The sequence below is a fragment of the Apodemus sylvaticus genome, chromosome 21, assembly GCF_947179515.1.
Source record: "Apodemus sylvaticus chromosome 21, mApoSyl1.1, whole genome shotgun sequence".
NCBI lineage: Eukaryota > Metazoa > Chordata > Mammalia > Rodentia > Muridae > Apodemus > Apodemus sylvaticus.
The window spans coordinates 25550326-25573574 of record NC_067492.1 but is presented as its reverse complement, the minus strand read 5'-3'; the positions used below and the strand labels follow the sequence as shown (position 1 = coordinate 25573574).

The 23249-nt window shown below is 49.1% G+C and overlaps 1 protein-coding gene across 2 annotated transcripts in view; it reads left to right on the top strand.

Moving 5' to 3' along the window:
• The first annotated feature begins 3284 nt into the window (after positions 1–3284).
• The window catches only part of Cdh5 (cadherin 5), a 43219-nt gene continuing 23254 nt past the window's right edge, over positions 3285–23249 (top strand). Inside the window, exons 1-2 of one of the 2 annotated variants that reach the window (XM_052166500.1) lie at positions 3285–3399; positions 14565–14787. In XM_052166500.1, the coding sequence (XP_052022460.1) occupies positions 14584–14787 (204 nt within the window). In that variant the 5' untranslated portion in view covers positions 3285–3399; positions 14565–14583. Of the gene's footprint in view, positions 3400–12775; positions 13218–14564; positions 14788–23249 lie in introns of those variants that run through there. The other variant, XM_052166501.1, reaches the window with a different exon arrangement.

Genomic DNA, 23249 nt, shown 5'->3' with positions numbered 1-23249 from the left:
GTGTGTCTGTGACTGTGTATCTGTTTGTGTGTCTGTCTACGTATGTGTGAGTCTCTGCATGTCTGTGTGTGTCTATGTGTGTGTGTATGTGTGTGTCTGTGTGTGTCTGTGTATTTGTGTGTGTGTATGTGTGTGTGTATCTGTGTGTCTGTGTGTGTCTGTGTATCTGTGTGTGTGTGGTTGTGTGTGTGGTTGTGTGTGTGTGTGTGTGTATATCTGTGGGGGGAGCTGTGGTCCTCGATGTGGCTGCTCAGCCACAAGGCCTAGGGGCTGCCAGACTGTAGCTATTGGGGTTCATCTCCAGACGTTCTGTCTCCCCACCTCGGGTGAGGGCAAGGAATCGACATTTCTAACTCCTCTCCGCACCGTAGTGATTCTGAGGCTTGAGGAGCAGGCTCACTTTTTAAAAAAGGATTTATTTATTTTTACTGTATGCATATGGGTATTGTTTTGCCTCTCCATACATCTGTGCAGCCGTGGGCATGCAGTGCAGGAGGAAGCCAGAAGATGGCAGTAGATCTCTGGACGGAGAGTTACAGACAGCTCTTGTGACCCAAGGATACTAGGAGCAGAGACAAGGTCCTCTGGAAGAGGGAAGATGCTCTTAGGCACCGAGGCACCCTTCCTGCCCCAGAGACGACCGCCTGTGAAGGAAGCACTGTTCAGTACGCCTTGCTTGTGGTAATGATTTCCAGTGTCCCTTTGATTTCCTCCTCTTCCTGCAAAGTGTGGCCTGAAGGTCATTTCACAGCGGAGGGAGGAGAGAGGCTCAGAGAGGCCACTCGGAGGCTGGTCTAGCACACGCAGACAGGATCTAGCCCCCGGGTCTGCCAGCCTCATGGCCTGCAGCTCCTCACGCAGGACTCCCTCCCTGGTCAGGCTAGGAGAGCGTGCCCTGGCCCCTTGAACCATTTCCTCCCCCAGTTTGCATCTAATCTGCTCTTGCAGACCCCCATGCTTCCTGTCTTCCTGGCAGCCTCCCGCAAGCTCAGTGCCACTCCCTCCACATGCGCCCTCCCCCCCCCCAGTACCTTCTTTGCCTCCAGTGGGCTTGGAGTTGGGGGAAGGAGGAGGGATCAGGAAGTGGGTGAAATCAGGCATTGGACCCACAGGGGGTCAGAGGAGCACTAGCCGAACTTCTTCTGCTAGGTAGACCTCCACTGCCATCCCTGGAGTCCAGGGCACACTCAAGGCCTGCCTGTCCATTGTTTATTGTTTACAGATGACAGTGATGACTGTTTGCAGGGCAGAAATATCCACCAGGGCTAGAGAGAGTACAAAAGGAGTTTGCGTTGACATTGACGGCAGGACAGGCCTGTCCCTGGCAGCCTGCCAGGGCTCCTCAGTTTGAGACCCAGCGGAAAGTGCTACCCTGGCAGACTGTCCGACCGTCCATCCGTCCTTCTGTTGAGTACACAGACCACCAGGAAAGCAGCTCTCACAGGGAGGCAGTCTATGCTGGGCCAGCCTACCTTGACGGCAAGGAACAGTACAGACCCTGGCAGAGAGGAGAATGTGGAACTATTGTTTGCACACACACACACACACACACACACACACACACACACACACGCAGTCGTTGAATCTTATGAACCCCACTCAGAGCTCAGAACAGCCCCAGCGACGGTTCCCTGGCAGCAGGCCTCTTCTTACTCCGATGTCATCATCTGTCTCAGATGGCTAACATTCCATCAGAATTTAGACTCAGTCCCCATCCCCTGTTCCCTGTCCCCACCCCCATCCCCCATCCCCCATCCCCTGTCCCCATCCTCCATCCTCCATCCTCCATCCCCCATCCCCATCCCCCCGTCCCCATCCCCTGTCCCCCATCCCCCATCCCCTGTCCCCATCCCCCCCCCCCATCCCATGGGCTTCTGTTCCCATTCAGTTCTCAGAGGACCTAGCGGGAGTGTTTGGCTCCATGGACTCTGCTTCCTTGTTGCTCCCCCATCCCCACCCTGACTGTCTCCTCCCAGTTTGGTTTAACCTGCTATGATCAGTGGCTGGAGCTCTCCTACCTAGTCACACCCTTACCCAGGGTGACCCAGTTGGCCACCCGCCTGACCTCACTAGCTTCTACAACCGCTTTATTACAGAACCCTCCCGTAAGGGACACACAAACTTCAGACGACAAGCCCCCTCTCCCTGCAAGCTCGGTTTACTGCTACGGACCAACATGTCTCCCCTGGATGAGAAGCCCATCTCCGCTTACCAAGCCCATGTCTCTACTTGGGTGTGTAAATGGGCATCTCCAATTCCGGCTTCCCCAGACAGAAAACTCTTTCTTCCCCACCTACCTCCACCCCTGCAGTATTTTCTCCATGCCTGGAAAGACCTGCTCTCTTGTGGTCCCTCATTCCCTCACTGAAAAGCAGGACAAGTTGGGGACTTCCCAAACTTTTACACACGATGAAACACAGGAAGTTTGCCAAAGGGCACACTCTGGGAGTCTGTATTTTCCAAGTTGTGTCACCTGAGCCAGCACCCTGAAATGTTTACTAGCCCGTCACATAATGAATAAAGAGAATCTTGACTTCATCTCCCCAGCCTCTTGATTCTGAAGGACTCTGGTCTACCTTCTGCTTCACTGTCTTCTTAGTTCTTCTTACTTTTTTGCCGATTCAAGCCTATGACTATGTCCATTATACAGATGAGGAGACTGAGGCACGGATCCCCGGCTGGTCCACGGTCACATCAGAAGTAAAGCCCCATCACCCCGTATTTGCAAAATAAGATGTGCCCGCCATCTGCTCCAGGCTGGTACCTTGGAACTGAAACTCACACTACTCTGCCCGGAAGAGGCTGACAGGCACTCTGGTGCTGAAAGTGATGCTCTGTCCCTCTCATTCCACCATACCAGAGTCGCCTGGAAAGTCAGATCTGTGGAGAACCTGAGGTAGCTGGATTTCTGTCTTGGTTACTCTGTCCAGCGAGGAAATGAGTACCTCAGACCCACTACGCCTCTGCTTTCTGAACTGTAAGGTGGGAGGGTGGGGGTACGACACCTGCCTTCCAGGTATGACTGGAAAAAGGTTCTGGAAAAAGCCCAGGAACCCCCCCCCCCCCCACAGCCAGCCCTAGGCTCACAGCTCCTCTCATGAAAGCTGGAATTGAGGTATGAGTTGAATATCCCAGGCAGGTCCAAGGCTTCCACGGGGACCAGCCTTCTAAGCAGGCTGAGGCCGCCCACCATAGGGCTTGCCTATCTGCAGGCAGCTTACAAAGGAACAATAACAGGAAACCATCCCGAGGGGAAGTGGGCCAGGGCCAGTTGGAAAACCTGCCTCCCTCCCAGCCTGGGTGTGGCTCCCCTCTCCCCTCCTGAGGCAATCAACGGAGCTCTACACAAAGCTCGGCCCTGGACAGACAGCAGTGGAGAGCCTTCAGCTCACGGATAAGGTAAGTGAGACTCCCAAACCTCTCTCTGCTCCTGTTCCATGGAGCTAAAACTGGGAGGATCCTGGCTCACCCATACGGGGTGGGCATTGCAAGACTCCCCCAAGGGGCAAACGGCCTCTCCAGAGCCTGAATCTCTGCTGGGGCCAGAATAGGGCTAAAGAATGTATATCTCTTAGTGTGCAAGGACCCGAATGGTTATCTCAGAGCCAACATTCGAGAAAGACTCAGCAGCCTTATAAGTAGACTGTCTTACTCAGTGAAACTCCAGTGACCCGAGGCTGCTATGGATACGAGCTCAGAGAGGAGAGGATTTCCACTGTCACTCAGCAATGCTAGGGCAGTGGACTGGAGTCGAGACCTTGGGTTTGAGTAGGATCTGCTCTGTGTGGGATGGGCAAATAACGGCTCTGTGATTCCCTTCCCTATCTGCCAGGATTAGCTCTGCCTTCTGCCCAAAGGACAGGCTGGTCCAGAGCTAAAGGGATAAAAATTTAACAAGGTCTGACTTATTGTCCACCCCCCATTATCCCTACCCACAACTCCTCAAGGGGCCAGAGTGGGATTTGGGGAGCTCTGTCAATGTCTCCCACTTTCAAGATGGGCATTCTGAGGTTCAGCTCTGGGAGCTTGGGGTCCCGTTTATGAACCCCCTTCCCTCACACCCTCTAGACTCACAAGGGCCTGCTTTGTGTTTTGGCGGCTGCAGGCAGGCAGGAAGGCAGCCTGTAGTCTCTGCCCCAACACCAGATACTCAGGGCCTAGGGCTCAAGAATTCCTGTGGCCGTGCAGCTCAGCACAGTCTCTGGAAGGCCCTGGAGACAAAAGCCCGGCTTAGAGATGATGACCCTTAGCACTAAGCCCAGCCCACTCATTTCCGTGTGGCCTTGGGACAGTAACCTAAGGTCTCCAAACCTTCATTAGGAGAGAACATTTTCGGGTGCAATTCTATTCACGATCTGTGGTGAGCGGTGGAGATGGTTCATGCAGAAAGAATATTCCGACAAAACAATGGCTCCTGGATTTACTATCCAGTCCCGAGGAGGTAGACAGGGTCTCTCTGTACTCACAGAGAACAACCGAGATCATCATCAGGAGGATGCATCATCCTGAGTCAGGATGACGATGGGGACTTAGATCTAGCCCTCCATAGCACAGGCTCATCCCGGAACCTGTGGTTACACGGGGGCTCTGGCTTCTGGACCATAAAGCTGAGGAAACATCTTTAGTCCTTTGTGCTATACACCCTTGACTCTGGGCTTAACTCATAATGAGAGGCAGATAGATACCCAAGGAATCCTGAATGGATTTACCCACTGCCCCAGAGAAATAGGTGGCTGTGAGTACCACAAAGATTTGGAACCCCAAAGCACAGACACAAGTCCCCCACCTCACCTCCTGTTAGGGGGTAGCACCCAGCATATGAAAGGAGGGCTGAAGCGAGAGGCCATATACTTAGCTACCCCTGCTGCAAGCTCCTCTGGGTATCGGTGTTTGTTAGCTACCCCTGGAGGAATTGGCAGGCAAGCAAGATTCTAATAACAGGTGGTAACGTCAAGGTAGGAAGACTGAAGGATCTGGGAGGCTGGTGGGATCTGGGTTCTTCAGAACGGTGCTGAATGCTGTGTAGAAGGGAGGATATTGACAGACCAGAACAATTAGCTGTTGTCAGGTGGGCAAGAAAGTCACAAAACTCCCCTGCATCTGGGCTGAGCCCAGCAATCTGTGGACTGCAGAGAACCAGGTGATCCCAAGAGGCCCAGAGCAGCTGATCCTCAGGGCAGCCCTTCAAATTCTAACTCTCAGAGCTAGGAGCTGGAAGAAGTTCCCAGTACCTTGAAGGGGTTAACCTGTCCACCCTGTAGTCTCAGCCTGACCATTGTGCAGCTAAACAAGAACCGGACATGGAGCAGGAAGCCCAAAGGGCCACACTTTTTTCTCCCAAAGTTAGATGAGTCACAGTTGCACGGGAACCTCAGAGACAGCAGACACTAGCCACCATCCCAACAAAAATCTCAAGCCCTGGGTGAGCGGACCATTTCTGGTTCCTTCCTTCACCTTGTTGGCACCCCTCTTTAGTTAACATGAATAATTCCCATGTGACTGATGGGACCTCTGGGATCCAGAGAAGCCAGACATGAGGTCACATAGTAGTAGAAAGAGGGGAGGGGATAGCCATACTCTATATTGGAGTTTAGAGAAGAGGCAATCATATATAACTTGACCACATCAGTCAGTATTAGGATAAGCCAGGAACCACCCTAAGAGACTGTTTCCCCTACTGTTGTTGGGGAAATACAAAATGTCCATCATAACCCTGCTCTAAGTTGGCATTGAGAGGAGAAACTACAGAGAACTTGTTGAAGGAAGAGTAGGAACCTGAGATTCTGGGGAGACACATACAGCTCCTACAAACTCAGCCTTGTCTCCCATCTGTGTGTCAGAGGATGGTTCTTAAATCCACTCAGGGACGACCTGGCAGAGGCACAGGCTAGGAGGAAAAAATGGGGCTCAGGGGTGGATAGGTAGTGGTGAATAACATTTACTCCTGGACAAGAACAGGGAAATGGGAGGTGAACCTAAGGCCAGAGCAGGAAATTAGGTCAGATGTGAGGCAACCGGTGGAAGGCACAGCTCTAGACCAGAGAAGACAGAAGGTAGAGGTCAAGATGCCGCGTACTTGGGAGCGCTGTCTGTGTATATCGGGGTTCACTGTGTATATTCTAGTCCAGGGACTCGGTGTTTGTCACCTTTATTAAAGACGGAGCCACTGAAGCCCAGATAGGGCAAAACACAGACCCAAGACCACAGATCACATGACATAGGTCAGGTTCAAATGGACAAACATATGGACCTTGTTCTGACGCCCCACAATTGCTCCACCAACCCAGCCCAAGTCAGGATGCTCAGAGGAGGCTGAAAGACTCCCTAGAGTGGGGGTCCTCTGTCTGAGGCTTGGGCCTCCCCATAGGAGACAGAGAGCTAGTTTAAATGACCTAGCACTCAAAGACTCACCATAAATCAGTTTCAAATTGCAGACAAGATTTGGTTCTATTGGAAGTCTCTCTCTCTCTCAAAAGTTGTATTACAGAGGAATGAACAGTGCGATTGATTAGTGATGTCTGCCATGGGTATGGGAAGGGGTGAGTAGCAACGGCCTATGAATTCTAATTTGGCAGCCTTGCCTTAAGAGGCTCACAGCTCAGGGATGTGTGTTTTCTCTCTGAAGACCTGAAAATTATTTCGTTGCCCTAAAGGATCAGGTTTTTAGTGGGATCTAGCAATCTGATGGCTGTTAGAGGGGTTATTTGGGAATAAGCAAGAGCTTTTTGTTGTTGTTCAGTTAAACCACAGGCTGCATTTTCTCTGACCACTCAAGGTGATGTCTGCAAATATATATGGTTTTTAACTCCTGTGAGTGAAAAGACCCAGAAGCAGTTTCAGAAGAGGAGACTTGAGCCACAGGGGGATTCCACACTGCCAGACTCCAGACCTATCTTGAGCTTATGTACCCGGACACCAGGATGCAGTACAGAGTCGGAGCCTGAGTGTTTCAGGGAAGAGGATGTTCAGGCTAGGAAGCAGAGGCTGGGCTGGGAGCTGATGGCAATTGGAAGACTTCATGGAGGAGGTGGCCTGCGGCTGCACTCACTCGAAGAGCAAAACTAGAAGGGACACTCCAGCATGCTGGGTATAGGACGAGCATTGTGCATTCTAGAAACCGTAAGGATGCCTCGTGGCTGGAGAGGGGTAGAAGATAGAAGATAGATGAGCTGGAGGGGCTGACACTCTGCTGGCCAGCTCAGGAGCTTGGCTTCATGCTGGAGAGGTGAAAAGCTACGTGAAGAGCTTAGGCAAGGGAGATTCAGAAGGGAGCACAGCCACAAGCCAAACTGGGAGACAGTCCCAGGGAAGGAACAGGTCTGGAACCCCTAGGAACAGGTCTCGGTACTAAACTGAGCAATGAGAAAGGAGAAAGCCCCCAGGGGCCAGCCCATAGCTGATGTCCAACGTCCACACTGACAAAACCCAGTTGTGAACTTTGGGGTGGGGGGCGCTCAAGAAGAAGGGGGTAGGAATCACTAGAGGAGTGTGGGGTGCGTGTACCTTTAGACACCAGTCCTGTCCTAGCTGAGGCTCAAAGTGTGGGGTAGGCAGGCTGAGAGCTGCCCAGGGCCACACACAGAGCTCAGGCTCCAACACCACTGAGCACAGGCACACCCCCTATGTGTTCTGAGCCATCTCCGCCCATCGCCCTGCCCCTCATCCCTGACCCAGACCTCCAGGCTGGAGTCCACAGTCTGCAGGGGAGCTGGGGTAGGGCTGAGCATTCCATCCTCAGAGGCCCTCCCAGGGGCTCCACTCAACTGCTAGATCCAGCCCCCAAGTCCTCACTGAAGGCCATAGGGTGGATAGAGGAGAGGGCCCTGTACAGGAGGTGTGGGAGTCAGCTCTGCACAACTGCTGTGGGAACATGATATATACAGGGCCACTGGGGACTCATACTGGTAAGCTTCTAGAAAGATATAAGGCTCCAGGAAGAGAGACAGACAGACAGACAGACAGACAGACAGATGCATAGATACATAGATAGATAAATAGATAGAGATAGATAGATAGATAGATAGATAGATAGATAGATAGATAGATAGATAGATAGATAGATAGATAGACAGACAGATAAACAGGTAGTCTACCTCACCCTGGAGCCCTCCAGAATAGTGAATAACCTCCTCAAACTGGCAGAACCTGGCAGCTAGAATCTAAGGCTTAACTGAGGCCCTGCCTGTGGTCAGGGGCGGACAAACCCAAAATACTGGCCTTATGTCCTGCTGAGGGGCTCTCGCCAGAGCCAAATTTCCTACATCTGTTCAGCTACAAAGCCAGAACCTAGTCCCAGGGAGCCCCAGAGACACCCCAGCCCCTCCCCAGCCCTCCCTGCTTCAGCTGGACCCGAAGGCAGTAATCTGTAGAACTCGAGGATGAACCCATCTCACAGCCTCTTTGAGGTCAAGTGCTAGGGACAGATGGGCTATAAAGACAAAGGGAAAGGGGGACTTTGCTTGATGTCCCCCAGTGGGTGAATGAGAAAAACAAAAACAAAAACCGAGTTCCCTCCTGGGATTCAGGCTGCATGCCAGTTCTGCGCGCGCGCGCACACACACACACACACACACACACACACTCCCTCTCAGAGCTTCTCAAACCCTTTCCTCCCAGCACACACTGAAATTTTTTATATGGTGTGGTTTGCATCCTGGGTCCATAGACACAAAGGCCTATCTATATAAGATAGGTGCTGGTGTGCAAGCGACCGTGTAACCTTGCCCTCTCCTGGCTTCCTTCAGGGAAGTGGTATAGTGTGACCAAGCCCAGTGGGAATAGAAAGTCCTAGAATTAAGGTCTCATAGCTAGGACTATGCGTGGAGCCTCAAAGGGAACCCAGAGAGCAGGAGATGGAGATGCGGGGCCCTGCCCTGTCCAATTCAGTCCCCAGATTCTGGCCTAGGTTTCTCATTTCTGGCACCTTGGCTCATGACCACTCTAGATACAGCCTCCAAGAGCCTCCAAGATCCTTACCTTCCAGGGCACAGTTGAGTTCAGCCATATTTAGGTTCTCAGAGACGTAAGTACCCACTGTCCTGAGATCTGTGTATGCTCAACATTAGGGCATTCCTTGTCTTCAAAATTAAAATCTACTTGGCATTCTTTTTGACTGACTGAGGCCACAGCAGGCCCTGTCACCCATTTGGAATTTTTCTCTCAAAGCATGAGCATGCCCCCAGAGCTAGGGCATCGTCACAGCTCCTAGGTAGCAAGGGATACAGGCAACCCCTGAGTGTCCCACACCCACAGCTGAGCCACTAGGCCCTTCCTGTGCCCTGGCTTCCGTGTTCACACAAGTTCCCAACTATTCAGCTGGGCTGCTCAGATCAGAATCGCATCCGGGTCCTCAGGTCTTTCAGACGTCTTTGGTGCCCTCATTCCAGCCAGAGACATTCTAAGCCTCTCCAAAGCTAGTAAGAAGGCCCAAGAAAGATGAGACTCTGCCAGGGAAAGCAAGGGGATAGAGAAAGCATCACCTGGGCAGTGGCTAAACCTTCAGGAAATTCAGTTTCCAGAGAGACCACAGTCATCCTAGCTTCCATTCTTGGACAGGAAAAAAGGAAGATGACTGTCCTACAAAACTTTTTCTCTCTACTAAGTTTCTAACACTGAAAGTAATACGAAGTGTGGCTATTGGAATGGAAAGTCCTCCCCCCAATCCCTGCCCAGGTCCCTCTGAGACTGGATGCAGACAGTCAAAATTTAGAAGAGGGCAGATTGTGTGCCAGGCAATCTCATCTGCAAAATGGGGATGAGAATTTCCACATCTTAAATGTGCTGGGGAGAGTGTGAAATTTAAATGAAGGGGTGCCTCCGAAAGCCAAGCAGGGAGAACTGTCATTATGACAAGCATTGCTGGAGAGAGAGGTGACACAAGACAGGGCTGTTTCAATCTGAGCGTCCACACAGCCTTTCATTCTTCATCTGCAGAAGGAGACCATAGGTGATTGCCTCAAAGGTGTGGCAAGGTTTAAATCAGATAACACGCTCGGGGAGGCCAGCCTACTCTACACCCTAGGGTCCAGCCTCACAAGATTCCCATCTCCCACAGGCCCGCACTCTAGTGCCCTTCCCTCCTCAGCAACAGCTGACTGAGAAGAAGTCAGAGTGAACAGACCTCCCCCAGCCGTGCTGTGACGGACACTGCACACTGTGACAGCAAAAGCCGTTCCTATTAGAGGTTGGGAAGCTGCAGGTGACCTCGTGGGCCAGAGGCTTTCTTTTCAGGGCTCACAGCAAGACCTCTGCTGGACACAGAGCAGAAGGCCAGCTCTACATCTCTGATAACTCTATGCAACCAGCCAAAGCCCACCGACAGGCCATTGTCCCCTGTGAGCTAGTGAACTCTGCTTCATTGAAGTCTGACATAATAGTAATTTCCTTATATAGCTGGTGGCTGTGGTCAGCCCTCAGAACCCTTCTCTCATTCCAACAGGTCCCATAAAGAAATTGTGTTTGCTCAGTGTGTCATACAGAGTCCCCTGAGGGAATTCAATGTCCAACATGGGTTATTCGAAGGGACTTCCAATGAGGGCTAGGAGCGGTAGGGCAGGGACCAAGCTACACATGGAGGCATTCAGAGACTAGCAAGTGGGGGTGGAGAGCTATTATCACTCTAGGACTGAAGGAGCAAAAGGAAAACATTTACAAGGCCCAGAGCTCAGAGCCCAGAGCCCAGAGCCCAGAGCCCAGAGCCCAGAGCCAAAATCCCATAGAGGTTGCCCATTAGGAGCTGGTATGTTGTAGGCTGTCACACAAAGGGAAAGACAGACCAGAGGAATGGGAAAGGAGTGGCCCACTCCTCTCCTCCCATTACCAGAGCACCTGCTCGACAGCTCTTGGCTAAACCTAGCCAGAGGCCAAGGCTAAGAGTCCTAGAAGAAGCTCTGTGGCCCAGTGCAGAGGTTGATGATGGCAAAGAGGGGTGCCTATGAGAAAAACTGACCTACACAAACTGTCTGAAAACGATTCTGCTAGGTATTATGGTCACTGCTCCTTGGAGAGCAGATCTTGTGATATAGCTCGCACCGGCCCCGAGTTTCTCGCCATTCTTCCACCTGTGCCTCCCAAGTCCTAGGATTATAGGCAGACACTACTGAAGGGTTGTGTGTTCAGAAGCAAACACAATAAGCAGGCCATGATCCTCCAATGAAGGTGCCCAGCTACCGCAGATCTGAGGACTTAAAGCCGCATGTGTTGATTTATGTCTAGCTTTACAGTTCTGAAAGCCAGGAGTCTGGAATGGTCTTTAAAGGGCTAAAGTCAGAGCTGTAACCCCTCCTTCGAGGCCTCAGAAGGAACTCGTGGGCCAGACCCTCTTCCAGCTCCAGCAGCCATTACATCTCTTAGCTAGGAGTCTCTCAGCACACCCCAGCCTCCGTCTCACTACCTCTTTCTGTGGTGATGGGATCCAGGCCTTCACAAATTCAAGACAAGCGCCCTACTAGAGAACCGTATCCGGAGCCCTCTCATTACATTTTCTGTTATTTCAACTTTTTTTTTTTCTTTTTTGAGCCAAGGGTCCTAGGCTGGCATCTAGCTTCCTATCTGGCTGAGACTGACCTTTGAACTTCTGGTCCTCCACCTTCCAAATGCTGGGATTGTGGGCATGTGCCAGCATCCATTTACATGGTGCTGGAGATTAAACTCGGGCTTTGTGCATACTGGGCAAGCAGTCTACCAACAGAGCGACATCCTTATTTGTGACACAGGGTCCCTCAGATTGCCTAGGCTGGTCTTGAACTCAGCCTGTAGCCCAAGGAAGGCCTTGATCTTGGGACGGCTCCTACCACAGTCACCTCCGTAGCTGGGATTATCGGCCTGCCCCACCAGTAAACTACATCTTATTTTTGAATCCTTCTCCCTCTGTCTTCAAAAGACCCGGGGATTACCCTGGGTAGTCCAGGACCAACTCCCCATCTCAAGCACCATACCCCCTTTAAGTGTGTCCACCAAGAGTCCCTTTGTAAGGTGACCATTCAGCTTCTAGTATATAGGACACAGAGGACATCATTCACCTGTCACACTGACGTAACCTCTCTCCAGTGCCTTGGCCCCTTGACTCATTTCTATCTGGCCCAGGAGACTTCGTTATTTCCTCAGACCTGGGAACTGCTCTTCCGCATTGGGGCTTCGTTCCTCCTGGTGCTTCATGCTGAGACTCTCCTCCTCCTTCTGGCCTTCTTACACTCAGGTCCAAAGGAGTTTTCTTGAAAGGGCTGGGGGTGTCGCTCAGTGGTAGAGAACTAGCCTACCACACATGAGGCCCTCGGTCACATCCCCAGGGGATCCCCAGTGCTACAGGATACAATCAAACCATCTCAGAAAAACCACCCATGGCCTCCCAGTCTCCGTGGTCCACTTCCTCCTCACAGCTACTTCTCCTAATGAGATTTCCACTTTCTTATCTTCCAGTTGATCCCAGTGTGGGGAAGGGCTCCAGGACAGGTCTTCGTGACTCAGAGCTGTGCCCCACCGCCTAGCAGAATCCCACATCCAGGAGGTGCTTGTCTTACTAGCATAGCATTTAGGTTCCTGTCCTCTGCTTACCCCAGGCCTGAGAACTCTCTCCCTCCTTCTCTGTTTCACTTCCTACTGTATCGTGTTTCTATTTCCTAGTCACTTCTTACTCAAAGGGGGAACAGAAAAATCCAAGTCTGGCAGTTCTTCTCCGGGCAAATCAGGAAATGACTCACTCACGTAGCCACGCCTGCAAGGTGGAGGCACGGGCCACTTCCCTGAGTGAGGACCGGATTGCTAGCAGGGCCTTCGGCGTCTACTACGCTCCCCCACTGTTTGTTCACTGCCTCCTCCTGCCTGGCTTCTTACTCCTAGAGCTCCTGGCATGTTCTAGGCAGACCCCTTTGTTAATGGTTGCCTGGGGATACAGAGCCGCTTAGGCACATAGCACCTTTATTCAGGGCCCCCATTCTAGGATGCTAGGGTCCACTTCCTTCTACGATAGTCTTGGAGGAGCTGAAGGGCAGGAACCATGGGTGCTAAGATCTGCACAGACAGCCCAGCCCTCACTGAGGCCAGTCTGGCACCAGTGGTCTAGAGACAATGTTACTAGAGTTTAGGAAAGTCCTGTGATACACAGGGCCCACCCCTTCCCTCCATAGCAGGGTAAGAGGCCACCCCTTCCAGCTCCTAGAAGGCCCTCATCTCTATCCAGGCACCCGTACTGATTCCCCAAACCATCCCAGGAACTGCAGGTCAGTGAAACAGGGACCCTGGGTGGGGGGCAGGAGAGGTCAGGGACGAGAAGCCATAGAGATGACGACATTGAGGCCTCTATCACCACTGGGCACTGGAAATTTTCCATGCCTGAAACTTAGACCAGAGGTAGAACTTGATCTCTGAGCGACACCCATTCCAAGCCCACAGGTTGCCTTCCAGAGTGCATGACCTGTTACAGCTGCACAGAGCCCATGCTTCAAGGGGGGGGGAGGGGAATCCCTGTGTTGTTTAAAATTCTTTCATTTCTATTTCAACTTTTCTAATTAAAAAAAAAATGGAAACCCATACTCTGTTTTATACTGGACCCACAAATTATGAAGCCAGCCCTGTGTACGCCAGTCTCCTCCCAACTTTCTCCCAATACAACCCCACTGCTTGGCCATCACCTAAGGGTTCTAGAGTGAGGAGCTAACCTCTGGATTTAAGTATTTGGGATTGGGGCTGGAGAAGTGGCTCAAGGCTTCAGAGCTCTGGGTTAAAGTCCTAACACCAACATGGCGGCTCATAGCTGTCTGTAATATCTGTAATACCAGCTTCAGAGGATCCAGTGCCCCCTTCCAGGCTTTGTGGGACAAGTACACATAAATGACTTTTAAAAAAAAGATATTTGAAGTTTCATAGGCAACAACAATGCCAGAGGAGCTCTCAGGCTGTAATGAGCTGGAGATGTTTAGAGGAGCCACCAAATCTACCTCAGAGAAGTTGTGAAGCTACCGGGGTGCGGAAGGCATCGGGAAAGAGCTGGGATTTTGAGGCACACAGACTTAGCCCAAGTCTTGGTTGGTGTGGGTGATTTGGGGGTGTTTCTAAGTGTCTCTGTGTCTCCGTTCATTTGTAAAATGAAGGTCCTGGTTATACCAACCTTGGAGGCTGGAAAGCAAAGTAAATGAGAACCATGTGTCTAAAGCACCCAGAACAGAGTCAGGCAAATAGTGAGCACTCTCTGGAGGTGACCGGCTGTGGTCAGATGCTGGCTGGGGCTTCATTCTCAGCTGAAGTTAACCTCTCTGTGCCTTAGTACCCTCACTGGTAAAATGGTGATATTCTGAGTGCCTCCATGATGCTTTGTGAGTTTGAACGTCAGTATTCCCGGTATCCTTCCCGGGTTCCTGGGGATCTCATGCCCCCACATCTGCTTTCACGTCATCCTCTGTGGGTACAAGGGCTTGCCTTCCCTGCATAGACCACTGTATCAGTCTGCTAGTGTCAGCTGACTGACAGATAAAGGAGAGAGACAAAAACACTTCGGTTCCTAGAGCTAACTACTTGCTCCAGAGAACAGTGGCTACTGTGTCCTGATGGTGTCTGTCCTCTTTCCATAGATCAGCTCCTCCAGGAAGGATGCAGAGGCTCGCAGAGCTGGCCACTGCTTTGGGCACCTTCTTGGGCCTGCTGACAGTGGCAGCAATGGCAGACCCTAACGTCCCCCAGAGAGACACCCCCTACATGCTGCCTGCCCACCACCGCCAAAAGAGAGACTGGATTTGGAACCAAATGCATATAGATGAAGAGAAAAATGAGTCGCTGCCCCACTATGTGGGAAAGGTAAGCCTTGGGCTCCAGGGTGATGGTCGTTATCAACACTGGACCATAGTCATGGCCATGTAGCCAAGATGGTGATGAATATAGGAGTGGTTGTCCCTGAACAGGGTGGTGATAATGGAGAAGGTGGCATGTATGCTGATAGTCGTGATAGGGAAGAGAAAAGTGATGATGGCGAGGAGGAGGAGGATGGTAGTTGTGATGGTGGTGGTGGTTATGATGGTGGTGGTGCTAGTAATGATGATGATGGTAGTGATGGTGGTGAAGGTGGTAGACATACAGGAAATAGTAGCGATAGTAAAGAAGGTGAGAGAGTTAGTGGTTGGGTTGGCAACAGTGATGACAGTTGAGATGAGAGATGAGATGATGGTGGGGGTGATAGTGGTAAAGGTGTTTTTATAGTAATGGTAATAGTGATGATGGTAATGCCAGTGAAAATAAAGGAAAGATAATAAAGACAATGATGGTGAGATAGTAATGTTAAGTATCATTACGATCGTGACGGGAAAGTAAGGGAGTTAATGTACTACTGATGGTGGTGGTGGTGGTGGTGGTGGTGGTGGTGGTGGTGCTGCTGCTTCTGGTGGTGATGTTGGTGGTGGTGGTGCTGATACTGGTGCTAGTGGTGGTGGTCCTGGTGGTGCTGGTGGTGCTGGTGATGGTAGTAGTAGTGGTGGTAGTGGTATTGTTGATGGTGGTGATGGTGATGGTGGTGATGGTGAAGGTGGTAGCAATGATGACAGTGACTGAAGGTGGTGATGGGAATGTTAATGATGACCATCATGGTTATAATAAGTGAGAAGATGAGGGTGGTTAAGGTGGTGAGGATCATTGTAATAGCGACACTCTTGGCAATGTTGACCTTGATGATAGTAGTGATGGTGCCAATAGTGAGGATGGTAAAGGGGAAGGTGAGTAGGCTAATGGCGGTGGGGATAGTGATAACAATAATCTCGATACTGATAGAAAAGAAGGTGGCAATGGGAGTAACAGTGGTGGCTATGGTGATAGTGCTCTGAACGAGCTGGTGAGAGAGTTTATAATTTAGACCTTAAGATGTCTCCCAAAGGTCACACACTAAATTTTGTATCATCCTGTGGTTCTATAGGGAGTCAGGCGCAGTGGAAGATCATTAGAAGTGTAAAGTTGAAGGTGATACTGGGACTCCAATCCCCCTACACACACACACACGCACACACACACTGCTTCCCATATACCATGAGCTGAACAAACTAGCTTTGCTGTGGGTTTTCCATGTTGTTCTTCTTTACACGGGCTCAAAGTAATACAGCCTTTTAAGACTCAAGGCAAGGTCTTAGTTGTGAGCCTTTAAGTTGGTGCATTAAAAATAAGCCAAATACTTTACAACAGTATAAGAGACGATAAGAAAGATGCCTTTAGACCATCTCAGAAATCAGCAGGACACTACCCATCTGTCTTGTTTGAGAAGAGAACACCAGAACACCCTACTGTCAAAGGACTGACTATGGACTCATTCCATAGGATTGGGATTCCCCTTCCCTGTGTTTGACCAGTCAGGTACCCAGAGGCCACTGAGCACACGATCTAAGGGAGTCTGGCTGTTTCTGAAGCCAGCCTTATTCCTCCGTGTCATTCACATGAGGTTGGATTTCAGGTATGCAGATACAACAATTGCAAGGTCACAGGCTTCTACCAAAATTTCAAAGGAAAACCTGGAAAGTTACATAGCATGGTAGGTTTGGAGTCTGTGAAGGCATCCCCTGAGAAGGTCTACGAATCTGGGAGAATGAAGGTGAATCTCTAATGGGGATTCCCAGAAGTTAGATACGCCAGAAATGCAGATATAGAGCCAGATCAAGGGAGACACCATAGAGACTACACTCAGACAAGCCGCGGGGGGACAGGCTACCTAAGCCCTTTGGATCTCACATCCTTCTGCCTTGTGCCCTGGACGCTAGACACGGAACTTATGAGATTTGATGTTTTCCACGCTGGGATTCTATCTTAAGTGAGTCCAACTCTTCCTTTCTGTTTTAGTTTCTTTTCTATTTGCTGTGATATTTTTTTTTTAAATCCAACAAAAGCAACTTTGGGGAGAAAGTGTTTGCTTTGGCTCACAGTTCAAGGGTCCGCTCCGTCATCACGAGGAAGCCAAGGCAGCAGGGGGTTAGAGCAGCTGGGTATATTACATCCACCACCAAGAACAAAGCGATGAATGCTTACGCGACTCACTTTCTCAACCGCATTTAGTCCTTGACCTCTGCCCAGGGAATGGTCCCTCTCGAAACAGGGCGGGTGGTCCCACCTCAATTAACAGAAGCAAGAAAACCCCTCAAAGGAATGTCCAAAGACCATCCTCATATAGATAATCACAGGTGAGCCCAGAGTTTTGTCTCATGAGTGACTTGAGATCCAGTCAAGCTGGTAATTAACACTAACCATCACACTTTCTCCCTTATAAAACAGGAATGTGTGCCCTGTATCATTGCATCTTGCAACACCTGGCTTTTACTCCAGCTCAGCTTTTATTCTTAAAGGCTCAGAACCTTTCCCTCACTCTCAGAAGAAACTTCTTCCGAGCAATGCAGGAACTGTAGATACCGCACGGACCTCTTACAGATGGGACTCTTATTCATTTGGTGTTATGAGATGACCAAGGAGGCCTTGGTCATCAGAGCCAGGATGTCATCACTCAGGGCCGTGTTGACATCACATTGGAGATGTTGCAACAGATAAGAGTCCTGTTATGCAGTTACCAGTGACTCAAGTTCACTGGTGACTGAAACGCAGGAGAATAGAGAATCCTGAGAGTGGTCCTCTGACCTCTGATTATGTGCTGTGACAGATGCACACCTGCCTTCACACACACACACACACACACACACACAAACACAAAATTTGTTTGTTTCATTTGCTTGTTTATGAGCCAGAGAGATGACTCAGTGGGCAGAGGCATTGTGTCCAGTCTCATGACTCATTGCCAGGACCCACTTGGTAGGAAAGAAACAAACAACTCCCACAAGTTGTCCTCAGAGGTACACACACATACACACACACACACATATACACACACACATACATACACGTACACACACTAATTAATTAATCAATTGAAACAGAATTTTATATTTAGGTCTTCAGTGTCCCCTAAAGAGCATGTGCTAAAGATCATGGCCCCAGTGAGGATGACGGAATCTTGAGGAGCGAAGTCTAGGAGAAGGAAGTTAGGTCATTAGGGATGTTCCCCAGATGGAGATATGAGACCTCTGGACCCACCTCTCTCCCTTTGCTTCCTGGATGTCATTAGTGAACCAGTCTCCTCTGCCACATACTTCTACCAAGATATACTGTCTCTCCACAGGCCAAGGCATTGAGCCTAAGGGACCATGGCTGGTGGTAGGGATGGCTGTGGCAGTGATGGTGACAGTTGTATTAGTCACTTTCATATTTCTTTCTTTTTTCCTTTGTTTTTATTCTTCTCTCAAACAATGCATCCCAACAGCAGCCTCCCCCTCTCTTGTCCTCCCCACACCCACCACCTCTCCCTTCCTCTATCCACTGCTCCTCCATTTCCCTTCAGAAAAGAGCAAGCCTCCCAATGGTATCAGCTTAACATGGCCTAAGAAGATGAAATAAGACACAAACCCTACTATCAAGCCTGGATGAGGCAACCCGGTGGGAGAGAAAAGGCCGCATAAGCAGACAGAAGAGTCGGCGACAACCCCACACCCACTGCGAGGAGTCCCACCAGAACACCAAAGCACGTGTGCAGAGGACCTAGTGCAGACCCAGGCAGGCTCCGTGATGGCTAATTCAGTCTCTGAGTACATATGAGCCCTGTTTAGTTGATTCTGTGGGCTGTGTCCTGGCGTCCTTGACCCCTCTGACTCCTACCATCCTTCCTTCCCTTTCTTCTATGGGGACCCCCAAGCTCCACTTGATGTTTGACTGTGGGTCTCTGCATATCTGCTCCCATCAGCTATGGAGGAGGCCTCTCTGGTGGTGATAGGGCGACTCTCAGAACTCGAGTATAACAAAATACCATTAGGTATCACTTCATTGACTTTTTACTTTGCTTTTGTCAGTTGTGTTTGGTTCTAGCCTAGACCTCCGACCCATCCAGTGTCTGGTTCCTGGTCATCAGGCAGTGTCAGACACAGGCTTCGACCAGCCATTGGTTGGCCACCCCCACAAGCTTGGAGTCACCACTGTCCCAGTACATCTCACAGGCAGGTCAGGTTTTGAAGCTGGGTTGGTGTGATGTCCCACCACTGGGCAACTAGCCTGGTTAAGGAAGAGGGCTGGTTCAGGCTCCACATTCTCCATTATCTGCATCACCTCCCATCAGCTGCTGTAGGAAGCCTCTCTGGTGATGACTGGGATACTCGAAGATCTAGAGTATAGAAAAGTATCATTAGGTGTCACTTCATTGACTTTTTTTGTTCGTGTATTTTCATCATTTCCAGTGAAGTTTCCACTGCACTAGGTTTCCATATCACCCCCTTTTATAGACCAGTAGTCTCTCCCTGTACCTTCTCCCTCCATTCCTCCCTCTCCCACCCAATCCCTCCTGTTCCTATCCCCACTTGCCCCCAGTCCTTCCACAAAATCTATTCTGCTTCCTATTCCCAGGAAGATCCGTGTGTCCCCCACTAGACCTTTCCTTATTACCTAACTTCTCTGGGTCTTTGGATTATAGTGTTATTATCTTTTATTTAACACACCTCACAAGGAGCAATTCAAAGGAGGAAAGGTTTACTTTGGCTCACAGGATAAGAAGGGATGCAGTCTATTATGTCAGGGAAGGCAGGATGGGTCAAGTGAGAGGAAGAGGGTTATGTTGTGATCTTCAGTCAGGAAGCAGAGAATGGACAGGAAGTAGGACCATGAGGTAAAACCTCAAGGCCCGCCCTAATGACCTACTTCCTCCAGCAAGGATCTACCTCCTAGAGTTTGTACAGCCTCTAAAAACAGTGCTACCAGCTGCGAATCAAGTGTTCAAACACACAAGTCTCTGGGAGTCATTTCACTTTCAAGCCGTAATATTAGTGGAGTAGATAATGAGAGATGACAGTTGTCCTAGTCAATATCCTATTGCTGTGAAGAGACACAGTAACCAAGGTAACTCATAAAGGAAGACATTTAATTGGAGATTATCTTACAGTTCAGAGGTTTAGTCCATCATTACCATGGCGGGAAGTACAGCGGCATGCAGGCAGACATGGCGCTGGAAATGTAGCTGAGAGTTCTATATCTGAATCTACAGGGGCAGGGAGAGAGGGGGTGTGGCTTGAGCATTTGAAACTCGAAAGCCCACCCCCAGTGACACACTTCCTTCAAGAAGGCAACACCCACTTCAACAAAGCCACACCTCCTCCTAATACTATTCCTTAAGTATCCAAATATATGAGCCTATGTGGGCCATTCCTATTCAAACTACCACAAGAGTGGAGGCTGTTACAGAGCTACTGGTGGTCATGGTGGTTCAGCAGTGGTGGTGGACATGACCGAGAGTGAAGGAGTAGGTGGTGGAAGTGGTGATGGTGAAGGTAAAGAGGACAGAGAAGGCAGTAATTATGGAAATGTGGTGCCAATGGTGGTGAACGGTCCTGGTGATGGACAGTAGAAGAGAATGGTTGTGATGAGGGCTGTAACTGTGGTAGAAGCAGCTGTGAGCATCATGGTTCATTTTTCTCCCATGCTTTGATCTGCAGAGCAGCAATCATTAACAAGGCTACCCTGTGCTAAAGCTAAAGAGACCAGCCTGGCCTCAAGGCTCAGAGTTGAGGGAAGAATCAGCTAAGGCCACCACATTCGATGTTCCTGCTTTAGAGGTCAGGAAAGATCTTAGCAGCCTTCTACAAAGTCACATGGGTAACAACGCCAATTACCCAGGGCATGGCCTGCCAACTTTGGTTGGGCCCTGAGCCTTCTCAAAAAAACTTTTTCATCAAGTATAGTGGTGTAAACCTGAAATCCCAGCCATAAGAGACCAAAGCAGAAAGATCAAGAGTTCAAGGCTAGCCTGAATTAATACCTACCACCATTAATAAAATAAAATGGGGAGAGGGGCTTCTTTGCACAGATTATCTTATTATACTTGCTAGACTCCCCATGATTCCACACAGCTCCCCAAATATTAAGACCCCCTACACATGAGGTGTTTGACCCAGGCCTGACCTCCAGAGAAGCAGTGTCAGTGTCTGTGAATTCATTGTCTAACTCTAAAATATAACCAACAGAATTCCATCTCCCAAGAGCTTGGAGACTATCTAAACAAGCCATGAATCTTCTCGCCATGTCAAATGGCCATGGACATCAAAATCACCCACTCTAATTCAAGGGAATGGCTACATAGTGGATTTTACATGCAGTCATGGAGTGATGGATTAAGCATTTTAAGCCCTGAGGAAGAAAGCTGCCAGCGTTGAAGTCTCACCAGGGTCTTTGAATCCACACTCCAGCTATAACAAGGACAGATCAGAGCACTAGAGAAAGAATAAGCAGTTCTAAGCTTTGGACTGAGCGCTAGGAAGACAGCACTGGGCAAAACTGTGCTCACCACTCTCTTGGATAGTAGGGACGTAGAAACTTCTTCCCAGAGACCAATATGGCCCTCTGCCTGGTCTTATAGATAAAGTTTTATTGGCACACAGCCACATTAATTATTTTACTGATTGCCCATGACTGCTTTCATGTTATAATGGCAGCACTGAGTGTGCTGTGACCAAGACTCTATGATCCAAAAAGACAAAATTGTTTTCTATCTGGCTCATTACATAAATCATTTACTACCCTCTGCCTGGGCCTAGAGTGTGCCTTCTCAAGCTTCTTCCATTTACAAACCTCTATGTGCCCAAGGAATTTTTATGTAACAGGTTATATAGACATATAAAATAGATATGCAGGTCAACATTGACTGATAATAAACTATGAAGAAATGTTAATTTTAGACAATTCTTTGGTATACATGTAACTATCATGTATTAAAATGAAAGCAGAGTTGCACCATAGTGAAATTGATACTTATTTTTGTATAAATAATTGTTAAGCCAGGCATGGAGGTACTTGCTTACAACACCAGCACTGAGAAGGTAGAGACAGGTAGATCCCTGGGGTTGGAAAACAGCCAGTCCAGCCTACTTAGCAAGTCTCAGGCTAGTAAGAGACCATATTGTACCCCCCTGAAAGGTGGACAATGCTCAGAAACACAACCAAGGTTGTCCTCTGGCTACCACATGTATGCACCTATATGTGTATATACACTGCCTCCCCCTAATACACACACACACACACACACACACACACACATACACACACACAAACATTTCAAAAAAATTTGGCTAAGCATTTGATATTATAGGCATAAAGCATGTTGGAATGTTGGATTCAGTGTTTTGTTTGTTTGTTTGTTTGGTTTGGTTTGGTTTGGTTGGTTGGTTGCTTAGTTGCTTGGTTGATTTTTCGAGACAGGGTTTCTCTGTGTAGCCCTGGCTGTCCTGTAACTCACTCTGTAGACCAGGCTGGCCTCAAACTCAGAAGTCTGCCTGCCTCTGCCTCCCAAGTGCTGGGATTAAAGGCATGCACCAACACTGCCTGGCATGGATTCAGTGTATTCAACAATAGATGTTTTTTTTTTCTATTTCTGTCTATCTGTTTGAACAGAGTCTTGATTTTAGCCCTGGCTGGCCTGGAACTCACTATTGATCAGGCTCATCTCAGGCTCACAAAAATCTGCCTGCCTTTGTCTCCTAGGAGCTAGTATTGAAGGTGAGGCACCCTGGCTCAATATTTCAATTCTGTGATACTCAGTGTAAGAACACTGCTTTGCATAAAAACATAGCACACAATGGCAGAAGCATGTTTAGAACTATTTTATAAATTCTTTTCTTCAAAGATAACATTCATTTAACTATTTTTTTAATGAAACTCAAGCCAACAACTCAAACAGAATTTAAAAAAAAATCAACTAACCTGACACAATCCAATTCAAACACACACTAATGTTGACTCTTATTTGTCGAGGAATTGTGGCAGGGGAGTGTCTATTTTATAAAGCATGGTTGCATATATCTTTAATCCGGGTGCTTGGCAGGCAGAAGCAGGGGAATCTCTGTGAGTCTGGGGCCAATCTGGTCTATGTAACAAGTTCCAGGACAGCCAAGGATACAGTTAGACCATGTCTCAAGAAAAATAATAATACTATATAAATGAATACATATATATCCTATAAGAATATATAAATATAAATATATAAGGATATAAATATATTAAATATAAATATACATTTAAAGCTTATCACCTATAAATATATACATATATGTGATATGTGTGTGTGTATGTAATCCTTAAAGGTCTTTTTCAATCATATCATTGTTTCTATAGAACAGAAAACTTCCCCCAGCACCTGTTTTCTCCTGAGTTTTTGATCTAGCCATTCTGACTGGTGTGAGGTGAAATCTCAGGGTTGTTTTGATTTGAAT